Source organism: Oncorhynchus clarkii, chromosome 17, assembly GCF_045791955.1.
Source record: "Oncorhynchus clarkii lewisi isolate Uvic-CL-2024 chromosome 17, UVic_Ocla_1.0, whole genome shotgun sequence".
Taxonomy (NCBI): domain Eukaryota; kingdom Metazoa; phylum Chordata; class Actinopteri; order Salmoniformes; family Salmonidae; genus Oncorhynchus; species Oncorhynchus clarkii.
The window spans coordinates 52684783-52701923 of record NC_092163.1 but is presented as its reverse complement, the minus strand read 5'-3'; the positions used below and the strand labels follow the sequence as shown (position 1 = coordinate 52701923).

General features: G+C 44.0%; 1 protein-coding gene across 1 annotated transcript; it reads right to left on the bottom strand.

Annotated features, from left to right (window-relative positions):
• Positions 1 to 12104: 12104 nt before the first annotated feature.
• Positions 12105 to 16496, bottom strand: LOC139369813 (uncharacterized). The gene is made up of 2 exons (XM_071109087.1): positions 16375 to 16496; positions 12105 to 13896 (listed from the first exon to the last, which is right to left on the bottom strand). Exons 1-2 carry the CDS (start codon positions 16381 to 16383, stop codon positions 12532 to 12534), a joined length of 1374 nt encoding a protein of 457 aa, XP_070965188.1. The 5' UTR covers positions 16384 to 16496; the 3' UTR covers positions 12105 to 12531.
• Positions 16497 to 17141: the final 645 nt, after the last annotated feature.

Below are 17141 nucleotides of genomic sequence, written 5' to 3'. Positions count from 1 at the left end.
GTCAGGAAGCTTTGCCCCAGTAATGCACTGGGCCGTACGCCCCACCCTCTGTAGCGCCTTATGGCCAGATGCCCAGCAGTTGCCGTACCAGGAGGTTATACAACCGGTCAGGATGCTCTGTAGGTGCAGCTGTAGAACTTTTTGAGGATCTGGGGATCCATGCTAAATATTGTCAGTCCCCTGAGGGGGAAAGGTTTTGTCGTGCTCTCTTCACAACTGTGTTGGTGTGTTTCGACCATGATAGTTTGTTGGTGATGTGGACACCAAGGAACTTGGAACTCTCGACTCGCTCCACTTCGGCCCTGTCGATGTTAATGGGGGCCTGTTCGGCCCCCCTTTATCTAAAGTCCACGATCAGCCCCTTTGTCTTGCTCACATTGAGGGAGAGGTTGTTGTCATCGAGCCAGGATGTCCTGAGGCATGGTTCCAGGGTTCAGGTCCTCTGGGAGGGGAGAGAGGGAGAGAGAGAATTAGATGGTGCATGAGACAGGAGAAATACTCCAGATATAACAGATTGACCCTAGCCCTCTGACACAAACATTTGCAGCATAAATACTGGAGGCTGAGATACGAGGGGTAGGGAGACACTGTGGCCATGACCTATGATTCCCCCGGACAGGGCCTATGATTCCCCCGGACAGGGCCTATGATTCCCCCGGACAGGGCCTATGGTTCCCCCGGACAGGGCCTATGGTTCCCCCGGACAGGGCCTATGATTCCCCCGGACAGGGCCTATGATTCCCCCGGACAGGGCCTATGATTCCCCCGGACAGGGCCTATGATTCCCCCGGACCGGGCCTATGATTCCCCCGGACAGGGCCTATGATTCCCCCGGACAGGGCCTATGATTTCCCCGGACAGGGCCTATGATGTAGTGGACCCTACCAGAAAACATTTAGTTACTTTTTGCATTTATTATGCTTTACGTCTTACATATACACAAGAACAACACATTTCTCAATTTTGGTGAAAGTTGGCCATTAGTTAACCACAACTTTCCTGTCAAAGACATTCATGAACTATGACAACTATCGATCTGACAGTGTGGGGTAGAGAAATTCCAACTAACAGGTGAAAAATTAACCAGGTTCTTTCTGTGTATATGCAGAACAGTATACAAATACACTAATAATACATCCAGTCTCTGGTTATTGGTGATACTTTCCATTCTGCCCTATTGTGACCTTTGACCCCTTGCAAAGGGCCTTAAATTTCCACATTCTGGATGTCATCCTGCTGAACTTTCATTGTTTGATCTAGCGTGTGAAAAAAAAATTCCCTCACTTGTCCCATGTGGGCTGACCTATGGTGCAGTTGGATGGAAAGGTGCTACTTGATGTAGACATGAAGTGATTTGGGATGAGGGGAAATGTCAATCAATGACAGTTGAAATTGCTAATTTATTCTGCACATTGCTATATTTGTTCATGTAGACATTGAATATGTTTCATATGTGGGTGATGCATTTCATTTGTAGTTTTTCTTAATTTGTCCGTTTGAAATATATTTAACATCATTTGGTGGGATGTCTGTAAGAAATCACTTATGATTTTTCAACTTAGTGTAATGACATCAAACACTCACTTCTCCTGAAGGGCGTACATAATATGATTCACTATTCGCCATAAATGTAAAAGCATTAGATTGGAGTATGCATGGCCCAAAAGGACTTTCCACCACATTTCCTGTTCATGCAGAGAATTGAAAGGGGGCACTTTGGGAGAACTGAGATGTTTGATACAAATTACTGACCAACTCCTCCCTCCTTGAAGTAATCATTGCTTAGACAGGAATGGGCAGGTGAAACCAAGGGCTCCACTCCATGGCTTTAACCTGTCTAGTCATTTCTAATCAGTGATTACTTGTAGGGAGGACAAAAGGAGGGATATATGTAAAGATTGAGCGAGCCACTACTGTCAGCTGCACAACCCAATCCTGTTATTTGCATATAATAAATATATATATATATATATATATATATATATATATATATATACTTTCGACCTCTCACCTGTATATTGTCTGTAACCATTCCACAGATATCTTGTACAGTGGAAACACTTGAGCCTCTGCCTCGTCCACATCAGCAATAACTCATCACTCCTACTCCAGGTAAATTCATTAGCATGAAGTTTGATACCCATATGACCCCACTCAACCCCAGGAGCCAAGTGTTAACATTCAATCTAACCTGGGGCCTTACGTATCAAGTGTCTCAGAGTAGGAGTGTCCTCTCGGATCAGTTTTGCAGTTTACAACAAGAATAAGATTATAGACACATCCTAGATCAGCATTTACTCTGAGATGATTTGTGGATGAAGTCCCAGGTCCCCCTCTGTCCATGTTATGTTGTTCATTTGGATCTTAACATGGCTTTTGGGGGCCCTAACCAATATTTGGTTTAGGGGCTGCCCACCTCGCTGGCAAAACGTTGTAGTGCCCTCCCCCCTCTTGACGGTGGAGAGAAATTGAAATTGTTTAATTATTTACATTTCAATTGTGGCCATTTTGCCATTGTGCAGGGAAAGGTTTAGCTATTTTGAATACATTTCATGCAATTAGACTCATTTTGCCATGGAGCAGAGAAAATGTGCAGTATTACAGTGAATTTGCTGCAATTCTACACATTTTGCTAAGATTTATGCAATGTTAACCATATCTGAGTGAGAGTGACCTAACAATTCTTGGTGGATCCAAGAAGTACAAGCCCCCACACCATTCTCCAACCTCTGAAATGTTGTCTTTGATGTGTGCATTTTCAAGTACCCCTTAATATTTAGTCTCTGTCTGTCTGGTAGAGTAGTGGTTATGGTGGTTGCTCCCCAAACCAGAGTTCAAATCTGAGAAGAGCAAATTTTAGAGAGTCATTTTTGATGTCGCCTTTTGTTGGCATGAAAGAGCTAACTTGAGGTGTGTAGGGGGGTAGGGGCTAGTTCCCATCAAATAGAAGGACTGAAGTGGCACCTTGTATAGAATGTCCTTTTAATAGAGTTGTGATAACATACTATGTCGTGGAGTAACAATATAATCCTCCTGATTCAGAATGATCTAGGCAAAGCTGATCTTAGAAAAGTACTCCTCTGTACGCATTTATGAAATGTCTCAGGCTAAGAATGCTGAACTGGAATCAGTACCCCCCATCCCCTGTCAAAGTAATGTTATTCACTCTACTCACAAATGCTAAACAGATCCTAGTTCAGCACTTCTACTTCAAGCCACCAAGTGACTGTTGGGTATTGGGTGCTAAATGTCTTGAACAGTGGTTGAAAAAGTACCCAATTGTCATACTTGAGTAAAAGTAAAGATATGTTAATAGAAAATGTCTCAAGTAAAAGTCACCCAGTAAAATACTAAGTAAACGTCATTGCTAAAAGATACTTAATTTATACTTATACCACTGATACTTATTTGACCTTCCATATATTAAGCAAAGCAGACAGCACAATTCTCTTGTATTTTTATTTAAGAAATAGCCATGGGAACACTCAGACATAATTTACAAACAAAGCATGTGTTTAGTGAGTCTGCTAGATCAGAGGCAGTAGGGATGACCAGGGATGTTCTCTTGATAAGTGTGTGAATTGGACCATTTTCCTGTCCGGCTTAACATTCAAAATGCAAAAAGTACTTTTGGGTGCCAGGGAAACTGTATGGAGTAAAACATATTATTTTCTTTAGAAATGTGGTGAAGTAAAATGTAATGTTGTAAAGAAACAGAAAGAGTAAAAGTACAGACACAAAAAACCCCAGATATAAACAGAATGTGGTGGAGTAGTTTAATTACATTTTTGTTAAGTAATTTACACCACTGGACTTGAAATGAACACCTCAATTACCTCTACTAACAGGTGCCCCCACACATTGACTCTGTACCCCATGTATATAGCCTCGCTGTTTTTATTTTGCTGCTGATCTTTAATTATTTGTTACTTTTATTTCTTATTTTTTACTTAACCAACAATTTAGTTGTAATAAAAATGTGTTAAGGGCTTGATTTCAGCATTTCACTGTAAGGTCTACACATGTAGTATTCGGCGCATGTGACAAATACAATTTGATTTGTTACACATGAAAACATGTTGTGAACCTGGTGTGACATTATTGAAGCTGTGCTGACACCTAGTGGACATCAAGAGGACCTACACTACACACACACATATATATATATATATATATATATATATATATACACACACACTAAAACCTTAAAACAGTCAGGCTACCTCTGGCGAGCACATGGAGGGCTGTGCGGCCCCCCAAAGAAATGCCACCCCACACCATGACAGACCCACCGCCAAACCGGTCATGCTGGAGGATGTTGCAGGCAGCAAAACGTTCTCCACGGCATCTCCAGACTGTCATGTCTGTCACATGTGCTCAGTGTGAACCTGATTTCATCTGTGAAGAGAACAGTGGTGAATTTGCCAATCTTGGTGTTCTCTGGCAAATGCCAAACGTCCTGCACGGTGTTGGGCTGTAAGCACAACCCCCACCTGTGGACGTCGGGCCCTCATACCACCCTCATGGAGTCTGTTTCTGACCGTTTGAACAGACACATGCACATTTGTGGCCTGCTGGAGGTCATTTTGCAGGGCTCTGGCAGTGCTCCTCCTGCTCCTTCTTGCACAAAGGCGGAGGTAGCGGTCCTGCTGCTGGGTTGTTGCCCTCCTACGGCCTCCTCCACGTCTCCTGATGTACTGGCCTGTCTCCTGGTAGCGCCTCCATGCTCTGGACGCTACGCAGACAGACACAGCAAACCTTCTTGCCACAGCTCACATTGATGTGCCATCCTGGATGAGCTGCACTACCTGAGCCACTTGTGTGGGTTGTAGACTCCATCTCATGCTACCACTAGAGTGAAAGCACCTCCAGCATTCAAAAGTGACCAAAACATCAGCCAGGAAGCATAGGAACTGAGAAGTGGTCTGTGGTCCCCACCTGCAGAACCACTCCTTTATTGGGGGTGTCTTGCTAATTGCCTATATTTTCCACCTTTTGTCTATTCCATTTGCACAACAGCATGTGACATTTGTTGTCAATCAGTGTTGCTTTCTAAGTGGACAGTTTGATTTCACAGAAGTGTGATTGACTTGGAGTTACATTGTGTTGTTTAAGTGTTCCCTTTATTTTTTTGAGCAGTGTATTTATGTCCAATAAACCGACGTTCAAAAGTCGGAATGTAAAGCAAAAACGACTGGAAAGTTATTCAAGAGCAGCTGTAGTGAATCAAGCATCTTGGGGTCACCTGAAATAGGTCAAAGTGTATATTTTACATGTTCTAATTTATTTCATCTTTATTTAACTAGGCAAGATGAACTCAATAACATCGACACAAGTTACCTGCTATATTTGGGAAACAGGATTAACACAGAGAGAACTTGGCAAAACACAATGCATGTTTCTGTAGTACGAGTAGGTATATACAGTATCATCGGTAACAATTGTGTACAAGCCACCTAGCTAATAAAATACTGGGGCTAGCGGTCATTATTTACATTTCAACCACAGCGATTCCCTAATTGAGGCGCAACAGAGTTCACTGGCAAATGCAGGTGAATTAATAACTAAACCAACGAACGAGAAATGGTGAAGGCTACCAGAATGAAGAGAGACATTTTTCCAAATAAACGTGGTGAGTGAAAAACGTAATTACATAGCTCACTCCCTACCCGGTATCTCATTCTACTGTTATACAACTCTGTATGCGTTGTTTGTTGGCAAGTTTTTGTAACGAATTCCTGTTGGAATGTTCCTCAAATTATACCCACCCGTTTCAAAGGAGGTTGGTAAGACCTTAATTGAGGAGGACGGGCTCATGGTAATGGCTGGAGCGGAATCAGTAGAATGGTATCAAATATATCAAACATATGATTTCCACATGTTTGATGCCATTCCATTTTCTCCGTTTCATACATTTTGAGCCGTCATCCCCTCAGCAGCCGCCACTGCTGTGTTTTCTATAATACATTTTGAGCCGTCATCCCCTCAGCAGCCTCCACTGCTGTGTTTTCTATAATACATTTTGAGCCGTCATCCCCTCAGCAGCCTCCACTGCTGTGTTTTCTATAATACATTTTGAGCCGTCATCCCCTCAGCAGCCTCCACTGCTGTGTTTTCTATAATACATTTTGAGCCGACATCCCCTCAGCAGCCTCAACTGCTGTGTTTTCTATAATACATTTTGAGCCGTCATCCCCTCAGCAGCCTCCACTGCTGTGTTTTCTATAATACATTTTGAGCCGTCATCCCCTCAGCAGCCTCCACTGCTGTGTTTTCTATAATACATTTTGAGCCGTCATCCCCTCAGCAGCCTCCACTGCTGTGTTTTCTATAATACATTTTGAGCCGTCATCCCCTCAGCAGCCTCCACTGCTGTGTTTTCTATAATACATTTTGAGCCGTCATCCCCTCAGCAGCCTCCACTGCTGTGTTTTCTATAATACATTTTGCAGTGAATAAACAGATTGGTCGCGTTCCCCTGCTGAGATGTTGTATGCACCATAAAATGGTTGCGTGCCACATCGACTGCCGTTGCACAACCGATTTCTATAACATACGATGTCGTTATATGTAAAATACCTATCCAGGCATTGTAAGGTCTAGCATGCGTCAGAAATGCCTGGGCAGAGACAACATGCCCATTGAAAGACTGAAACAATGATGTATATAAAGACTAAAGTGCAGATGCTATGTATTGGCAAATGAGAGGCTTTGAAGCCACCGGTCGGCCATATTGGTACTTTTCAGAAGAAGCAGTCCTCCCATAGAGCTAGATAGCCTCAATGGCGCTGGCACAAGTACAAAGATGTCTATCTTCATTTTAAAGTAGTCCATTTATTCTTATAGGAATCCCCACCCAGTTAACTACTTTAAAAAGGTGGAAGCCCTCAATGGCAATGTCCATGCTAAAATGGGTTATATCTATGAGGAATCCTCTATTGAAATACAGTAAATGGAGTTCTACAGAATGTATTTGAAATGTTTCAAGTACAAAATTACATAAAGTATACTTTTTTTGTAAATATACCTCAAGGAAAATGTTTTATTTTTATTATTTGTATGTTTAGCTCACAAAATATAATTTAAAGTATGCATTAAGGTGTATGTGATATAATAAACATGGCAAAAACATTTTTAGACATTAACACATGCATTTTCTATAGCTTCCAAAATATTTTTCACAATGGTGGGTTACAAAAATGGAGAAGCTCCCACTGTCAGTTATCTAGTGTATATATAAATAATTGCTCTGGGCTTAACGCTAAGTTCATCATTAGAACCTTCATAGGAGCATCATTAAATGTCTGAGCTTTTCCCAAAACCATCGTTATTAATGTTGCACTTGAAAACGCTCATAATCAAATCAAACTTTGTCATATGCACCGAATACAACATTTTATTAATTGTTTAGCAGTCTTATTGCTTGGAGGTAGAAGCTTTTAAGGAGCCTTTTGGTCCTAGACTTGGTGCTCCGGTACAACTTGGCGATCCGGTACAACTTGGCGCTCCGGTACAACTTGGCACTCCGGTACCGCTTGCCGTGCAGTAGCAGAGAGAATATTCTGTGATTTACGCCACTGGAGTCTGACAATTTTTTGGGCTTTCCTCTGACACCGCCTAGTATATACAGTGGGGAGAACAAGTATTTGAAACACTGCCAATTTTTCAGGTTTTCCTACTTACAAAGCATGTAGAGGTCTGTATTTTTATCATATGTAAACTTCAACTGTGAGAGACGGAATCCAAAAAAATCCAGAAAATCACATTGTATGATTTTTAAGTAATTCATTTGCATTTTATTGCATGACATAAGTATCTGGTCACCTACCAACCAGTAAGAATTCCGACTCTCACAGACCTGTTAGTTTTTCTTTAAGAAGCCGTCCTGTTCTCCACTCATTGCCTGTATTAACTGCATCTGTTTGAACTCGTTACCTGTATAAAAGACACCTGTCCACACACTCAATCAGACAGACTCCAACCTCTCCACAATGGCCAAGACCAGATAGCTGTGTAAGGACATCAGGGATAAAAATGTACACCTGCACAAGGCTGGGATGGGCTACAGGACAATAGGCAAGAAGGCAACAACTGTTGGCGCAATTATTATAAAATGGAAGAAGGTCAAGATGACTGTCAATCACCCTCGGGGCTCCATGCAAGATCTCACCTCGTGGGGCATCAATGATCATGAGGAAGGTGAGGAGCATTGAAGATGGGTCGTGGCTGGGTCTTCCAGCATGACAACGACCCGAAACACACAGCCAGGGCAACTAGGGAGTGGCTCCGTAAGAAGCATCTCAAGGTCCTGGAGTGGCCTAGCCAGTCTCCAGACCTGAATCCAATAGAAACTCTTTGGAGGGAGCTGAAAGTCCGTATTGCCCAGCGACAGCCCCGAAACCTGAAGGATCTGGAGAAGGTCTGTATGGAGGAGTGGGCCAAAATACCTGCTGCAGTGCGTGCAAATCTGGTCAAGAACTACAGGAAACGTATGATCTCTGTAATTGCAAACAAAGGTTTCTGTACCAAATATTAAGGTATGCTTTTCTGATGTATCAAATACTTATGTCATGCAAATTAATTACTTAAAAATCATACAATGTGATTTTCTGGATTTTTGTTTTAGATTCCGTCTCTCACAGTTGAAGTGTACCTACAGTGGGGCAAAAAAGTATTTAGTCAGCCACCAATTGTGCAAGTTCGCCCACTTAAAAAGATGAGAGAGGCCTGTAATGGTCATCATAGGTACACTTCAACTATGACAGACAAAATGAGAAAAAAAATCCAGAAAATCACATTGTAGGATTTGTAATGAATTTATTTGCAAATTATGGTGGAAAATAAGTATTTGGTCAATAACAAAAGTTTCTCAATACTTTATTATATACCCTTTGTTGGCAATGTCTGTCATAGTTGAAGTATACCTATGATGAAAATTACAGGCCTCTCTCATCTTTTTAAGTGGGAGAACTTGCACAATTGGTGGCTGACTAAATACTTTTTTGCCCAACTGTGTGATAAAAATTACAAACCTCTACATGCTTTGTAAGTAGGAAAACCTGCAAAATCGGCAGTGTATTAAATACTTGTTCTCCCCACTGTAGGTCCTGGATGGCGGGAAGCTTGGCCCCAGTGATGTACGCACTACCCTCTGTAGCGCCTACTAGTCAGGATGCTCTCGATGGTGCAGCTGTAGAACTTTTTGAGGATCTGGGGACCCATGCCAGGGGTACGTGCTGAGGGGAATAAGCACGTACCCCTGAGGGACCCCCGTGTTCAGGATCAGCGTGGCAGACGTGTTGTTGCCTACCCTTACCACCTGGGGGAGGCCCGTCAGGAAGTCCAGGATCCATTTGCAGAGAGAAGTGTTTAGTCCCAAGGTCCTTAGCTTAGTGATGAACTTTGTGGACAGTATGGTGTTGAACGCTGAGCTGTAGTCAATGATCAGCATTCTCCCATAGGTGTTCCTTTTGTCCAGGTGGGAAAGTGCAGTGTGGAGTGAGATTGAGATTGTGTCATCTGTGTATCTGTTGGGGCGGTATGCGACTTGGAGTGGGCGTATCAGGGATGATGCTCTTGATGTGAGCCATGACCAGCCTTTCAAAGCAGCTCATGGCTATCGATGTCAGTGCTATGGGGTCGGTAATAATTTAGGCAGGTTACCTTCGCTTCCTTGGGCACAGGGACTATGGTGGTCTGCTTGAAACATGTAGGTATTACAGACTCGGTCAGGGAGAGGCTAAAAATGTCAGTGAAGACACTTGCCAGTTGGTACTCAAAGCATGCGCGGACATGTCCTGATAATCCATCTAGCCCCGTTGCTTTGTGAATTGTTGACCTGTTTAAAGGTCTTGCTCACATCGGCTAATGAGAACGTTATCTCACATTTGTCTGGAACAGCTGGGGCTTTCATGCATGCTTTATTGTTGCTTGCCTCGAAGCAAGCATAAAAGGCATTTAGCTTGTCTGGTAAGCTCGCGTCACTGGGCAGCTCGCAGCTGGGTTTCCCTTTCCCGTCGTATCACTTATTGATGAAGCCCATGACTCCACATTGTCATTGGATGAATACCCAAACATATTCCAGTCTGTGCTAGCAAAACAGTCCTGTAGCGTAGCATCCGTGTCATCTGACCACTTCCGTATTGAGTGAGTCACTGGTACTTCCTGCATTAGTTTTTGCTTGTAAGTAGGAATTGGGAGGTTATTATTATGGTCAGATTTGCCAAATGGAGGGCGAGGGAGAGCTTTGTATGCGTCTCTGTGTGTGGAGGAAAGGTGGTCTATATATATTTTTTCTCTGGTTGCACATGTGCTGGTAGAAATGAGGTCAAACGGATTTAAGTTTGTCTACATTAAAGTCCCCAGCCACTAGGAGCACCGCTTCTGGATAAGCATTTTCTTGTTTGCTTATGGCCTTATAAAGCTCATTGAGTGCTGTCTTAGTGCCAGCATCGGTTTGTGGTGGTAAATAGACGACTCTGAATAATATAGATGAGAACTGCGCCTGCCTCAGACTCGTAGAACAGCTAAGTGCGCCATTAAATGTTTTTTTGCCCTCCTTTATACAGAAGATCTCCGCTAAACATGGAATCACATCTCTTTGTGACCGCCGATAACTTCAGAACAAAGTTGACTACAAATACAAAGTTGCCAATGTCTTTGCAGTTGATACAAGCATTAGAATAAGCCTCCTCAATATTTGCAGCCGTAGGTGTAAATATCTCTCTAGGAGCTGATCCGTCATCAGTATTGTGAAATAAAGATCAGGTGAGATTAGAATGGAGGAAGCTGATCTGAGAACAGCGGTCACTTTCTTTCAATCCTATCAGTACCGACACATGCTCCAACGACGCACTTAGTGAACGTTCTGTCAGCGTGGTGTTCAATAGTGTGCAACAGGCCTCCCGGGTGGCGCAGTGGTTAAGGGCGCTGTACTGCAGCGCCAGCTGTGCCATCAGAGTCCCTGGGTTCTGTCGTAACCGGCCACGACCGGGAGGTCCGTGGGGCGACGCACAATTGGCCTAGCGTCGTCCGGGTTAGGGAGGGCTTGGTCGGTAGGGATGTCCTTGTCTCATCGCGCACCAGCGACTCCTGTGGCGGGCCGGGCGCAGTGCGCGCTAACCAAGGTTGCCAGGTGCACGGTGTAGCCTCCGACACATTGGTGCGGCTGGCTTCCGGGTTGGATGCGCGCTGTGTTAAGAAGCAGTGCGGCTGGTTGGGTTGTGTATTGGAGGACGCATGACTTTCAACCTTCGTCTCTCTCCCGAGTCCGTGCGGGAGTTGTAGCAATGAGACAAGATAGTAGCTACTACAACAACTGGATACCTCGAAATTGGGGAGAAAAAAGGGGTAAAATTCAAAAAAAAAAAGAAATTGTGTACAACAGCAGAAAAAGGGAAGTTAAATTATTATCGGATTTTAAAAAAAAAACAATTCCGGAGTCCTCCTTGCTAGCTTGTGGCACCGGTAAACAGTGTCCTTTGCTCCCGCCTGCCGAACACCTGCCCTCACCATCGTTAAACAGAACTGCAGGAAAACGGTGGCCGACAGGCAGGGACGAAGGACACATTTACGCCACCTACTGTACTGGAGCTCCCCTGCCTCTCCTAGCTTAAAAATGGACCAATATAAGTATAAAGAAGGGTTCCTGCAGGTGCCCCGAATTTCAGGCTGCAATTGCACCCTTCTCTGGTGTTTTGGGAAGTGCATGTTACATCTTCGGCCGTTGTAGGAAAGCTGCATCATTAAAACACTTGTAAGCCTAAAATCCGGGCCCTGGAACACACAGCAGGTTGGTGGCACCTTAATTGGGGAAAACGGTTGCGTGGTAATGACTGGAGCTGAATCAGTGGAATGGAATCAAATACATCAAACACATGATTTCCATGTGTTTGATGCCATTCCATTTGCTCCGTTCCGGGCCATTATTATGAGCCCTTCTCCCCTCAGCATCCTCCACTGCTGGAATAGTGTTGTGAGTTATTTTGCAATGACTAAGTTAAGTTTATATTCAATCAGTCATTAGTACAATAATTCTTACTTGATTCACTCAACTCCACTGATATAATGACGTTTTTGGTTTGGTCAATGAAGACACTCAAAAGTAGTAGTAAAAAACTACTAGCTAAAATGATAATTTAATCAATCAAGGGCAGTTGCAAACTTTCATGTATCAAGGAAAAATAGCTTATAAATCAATTAGTTGATATTTTTACAAATAGCCAGCTTGAATTTCGGTCCATATGTTTCTAGAGGACACAGAACAAACAAAACAACATCTGAAAGGTAGTACTGTTACAATAGCCCCTGCACTGGAAGTATCAGATGTGTAAATTGAGTCTGACCTGACCAATAGTACCGAAGGAGGACAGGAAGGGTTTGGGTTGAGAGGATTGAGGAGTAGAGGTCAAGGGGGTCTTAGAGTTTACTCAGTGGTTCCCTGAGACCACTTCCTGGTCCCCAGATCTTTTTATGCTGCCATTGGCTAAGCAAAATAATATCTGGCTACCAACCAACCAGGCTACTGTCTGTTTACTGTATGGTGATGATTCCCTCCTCCCAACTGTACTCATTAACTATCAGGTCCTCCTCCTGCTTCATGGAGGACAGCAGGTACTTGATCCCAGCCTTCACCCCCGTCTTCACTCCAGCCCCGGCCACGTAGCCTGCCACGCCCACCGTTCCCCCAGTGACAGCCATGAGGGCGTCAGTGCCCAGGTCGACGGCGCTGAGGATGGCTCTCTCCTTGGCCGTCTCGGAGCAGTTGACAGAGGTGTAGTAGACGGCCGTGCCCAGGTTGTAAAGGGTGCTGACGACAGGGATCCACTCCACCACATTGTACACGTGCTCCTCCTTTTTGTTGATGCAGTTCCGCTGAGGGCTGCGCCGCGCCCGCCGCCCTGAGGCCCCAGGTGACTCCTCATCCTGCACCTGGCACTGTCGAATCCAGCATTCTGAGTCCAAGTACTCAGAGGGCACCACACGGCTGCCTGACATCAGAACCGCCTGGTACTGCCCTCCGTTATGGGACACACCAGCACACTGGGACCCCAGGCTCTCACAGACACTTACAGCCGCCTCCAGCCCCCCTGTGGTGGCTCCCTTCACTGTCTCCCCCAAAAGCAGGGTCCCGTTCACCCTGGTCCAGCCCTGACACCTCTCCTCCTGCTTCCCTCTTCCAGAGGCCCTGTGCCCCCTCTGACCCACCCCAGCCCTGGCCAGCTGCTGTATGTTGAACATCACTGCCTGTAGGTGGCGCTCTGCCTGAACCTTCTCCATGTGTGAGGCAGGGGGGGTAGTGGCTCTGGGGCGGGACGCCCTCTTTGCCATAAGGCTCTCCACCTCTATGAGGAGCTCCTCTGTGTCCTCCACCCCCAACAGGTTGTACATTCTGAGTACCAGGGTCTGGGCCTCCTGAGAACAGCCTGCCGCCACCAGCACTGGCACCAGGGATAGGCCCAGGAGCTCCCGGGGGAACAGGGCTGAGGCAGGGTCCTGCAGTGTAGAGGCAGACAGCAGCTCCTCACAGCTGGTGTTGGACTGGACGAGGATCTGGCCCTGCAGCTTGGCCTTCAGCGTGGTGACAATACGCTGGGCAGACTGGGCCCTGGCCTCATCCTGCACCACCCACTCTTCAGGGGCCGCACTCTCCGCTGCATCTGATGGGAGACCAAGCTGGGTCTGGGACCCCAGGAGTGACTGCCGCTCCTTTTTGATAGTCTCCCCCTCCCCTAAAACGGAGGTCTTGGAGAGCGGAGTGGTCTTCAGAACAGGGGGAGTTGGTGTTCTACACAGAGCCTGTTCAATCAGCAGCAGTTGGATAAGAAACAGACCCCTCATCTTGGGGTGCATCATTTTACCTGTGAGTTCTACTCCAATAATGCTGTACACAGGAAGCTGGAGAAGACAGAGGAATAAAATAAATGTTTTACCGTAATAGCACCTGTTTGGATAAAATCTTGCTCAACATTCGTTATTTGTCAAATGTGATTTGCTTTGGAATTGTCTGTCAGTAAAGGAATTCACCAAAACATGCGAAAGCGCAAACTCTCCAACTGGCTTTTTTCCAACTCTAGCTCTCTAGCTAAGCCCTCTTTGCAGCTGCACTATTTCCCTCAAACAAATATAACAATGTGCTTTCCTGAACGTCATGTTGTCTATGTAAAGTAAATGGTATGCCCCCAGCTAGCACATTGGGTTTCTTGGAAGTTGTGGGAACGTACGTTTTTGGTTTCTCATTGGTTCTGGGAACGAAGCCATAAGTTTCCTGACCAGTAAAACTGAATGTTTTTTTTAAACGTTCTGAGATTGGAAGTGAACATTTACCTGTTTTGGGAATGTTCATTTTTAGGTTGCAGGGAGTTTCTGAAAACTCGGGGAACCATAGTAAAACGTTTTCCTGGGAGGTTATATTAATGTTCTGAGAATGGAAATTATAGGTTATTTGGAGTTTTTTTTATGACTTCCTTAAAACTTTAACTGAATGTTCCAATAAGACTGCTATCTTAGTTTTGAACTCAGATAGGACACATGGAAATGAATTTGCTTAAGCATTAATCATGTTTTATTGTGGCATGGCATTAGTGATATTCAAACCTATGATCTGTTTTCTATCCATGGAATTAGTCCACTGCGACACAAAGATGGAGCTAGCATGCCATGTTTTTTTAAAACTCCTACAAAGCTGTTAATTTTAGTGTATTCAAACAGACCCCATTTCAAAGAAAACAAGCACTCATTAATATCAGGTGTGGCCAATTAGTTGGTGTGGACAAAACACATGAATACACTTAACAAGAGAGGAGAGTGCGTTCTGTTTATGCTGAGAATGCAATGTATATGTTTTTAAATAACATTCTTACAACGTTCTTTAAAAATGACAAATGTTTTCTTGTAGGTTTTATGGAAAGTTTTCTTAATGTTCTGAGAACCTGTAGAGAAGGTTATGCTGAAGTACTGAAATTCCCAAAGAAGAACGTTCTCTGAACAGATGAATGGAACGACAAGGATCTCATCACAGCATCTCTGTGCATTCTAATTGCCATCGATAAAATACAATTGTGTTCGTTGTCCGTTCTGCCTGCCCATACCATAACCCTAGCACCACGGGGCACTCTGTTCACAACGTTGACATCAGCAAACTGCTCGCCCACACAGCGCCATACACGCTGTCTGCCATCTGCCTGGTACAGTTGAAACCGGGATTCATCTGTGAAGAGCACACTTCTCCAGTGTGTATGGTTATGACGCCGAACTGCAGTCAGGTCAAGGCACTCGTGAGGACAATGAGCATGCAGATGAGCTTCCCTGAGTAGATTTCTGACAGTTTGTGCAAAAATTATTTGGTTGTGCAAACCCACAGTTTCATCAGCTGTCTGGTTGACTGGTCTCAGACGATCCCGCAGGTGAAGAAGCTGGATGTGTAGGTCCTGGGCTAGCGTGGTTACACGCGGTCTGCGATTGTGAGGCTGGTTCTCTAAAATTACATTGGAGGTGGCTTATGGTAGAGAAATGGACATTAAATTCTCTGGCAACAGCTCTGGTGGTCATTCCTACAGTCAGCATGCCAATTGCACGCTCCCTCAAAACTTGAGACATCTGTGGCATTGTTGTGACAACTGCATATTTTAGAGTGGTCTTTGATTGTCCCCAGCACAAAGTTCACCTGTGTAATGATCATGATGTTTAATCAGCTTCTTGATATGCCACACCTGTCAGGTGGATGGATTATCTTGGCAAAGAAGAAATGCTCACTAACAGGGATATAAACAAATTTGTGCACAATTTCAGAGAAATAAGCTTTTTGTGTATATGGACAATTTTCTGGGATCTTTAATTTCAGCTCATGAAACATAGGACCAATGCTTTACATGTATATTTTTGTTCAGTATATGAGGAAACCAATAGGATACGTTCTGCTGAAGTACTGAAATTCCCACCTAAAAAAACATCCATCACCTTTCCCGGAACATTGTGGGAAGGTTGTATGCAAAATAACCATAGCACACCCACACTCTCACCAAGCTTTAAGAAACATATGGTTCTCAGAACATTATGTGCTAGCTGGGCCTCTTTACTTTAAAAAAAAAAAGTAGTCTGTTTTTTTTATTTTTATAAATGTATCATAATTTAGGATACAATTGGTTGTCTGTCTTAATCAGACGGACGTGAGTTTGTATTTCATAGTTCTAAGTTGTGTTATTGACTGCATACATTTTCCAACTTATCAAAGACAGCTATGAAGTAGAAAATCAAATATTTACCAGAGTTCCCTGTTATCTCCCCACAATGTAATTTCAATAGTATACTCACCCACAGCTTACATTAAAAAAATCATGTTTTAATATGCATCTTAATAAACAGTTGAACACTTACCTCAAACATCCGTAGTATGTGATACTCTGAGCCAGGTTACTTCATTATGTAACACAGCTTTTGCCCAAATGAAACCCTAGCTGTTCTCTTCTTCTCCAATGGGGTTTTCGCCCCTCACCAATGACACCCTTCACCCCTCCTTCTCACTTACCCGCTTTCTCTCCCCTCCCCCTTTCTCTTTCTCTGAGTTGGCCTCATTGCTCAACAGGCAGGACAGGGCTGGAATGTTGATTCACATGGAGAGGGTCCATGTTTTCTAATGCTGTTTTGTTTGTTTTCTCTCTATGTCTCTGTCTGTCCCTGTAGTAGAGTAGGGCTTTGTTTTTGACCTAGATACTTGGCAAAAATCTTCCCTCGTGCCCTGAGCAGATTATTATTTTTTTGGTCAAGGGGCAGGGACAACTTCATCCATTCACTGATCATTAGTCCACAAAATGAAACAAAGCCGACTCATTGAACCAGACATCACTCCCCTCCTCATTTTTGTTTTACTGCCAAAAAATACTTTACTACTGATATTGATTACTGCATTGTTGGGAAAGAACTTGCAATAAAATAATTTCACTCTACTTGTGCACGTGACAATAAAATATGAAACACACTAACACCTCCCTTCATTACTAACGAGAACCCTACGTGCTGAAATCTAAGGGAAAATGCACCTCCTTTTTCTCCAGAGGCTCTATTCACTGAGCCTTACTCTATATAGAAAGTGGATAAAAGCCCATGTCTGTGGCACTGGGAGCTTTCAGCAGAGTAAAGCTTTG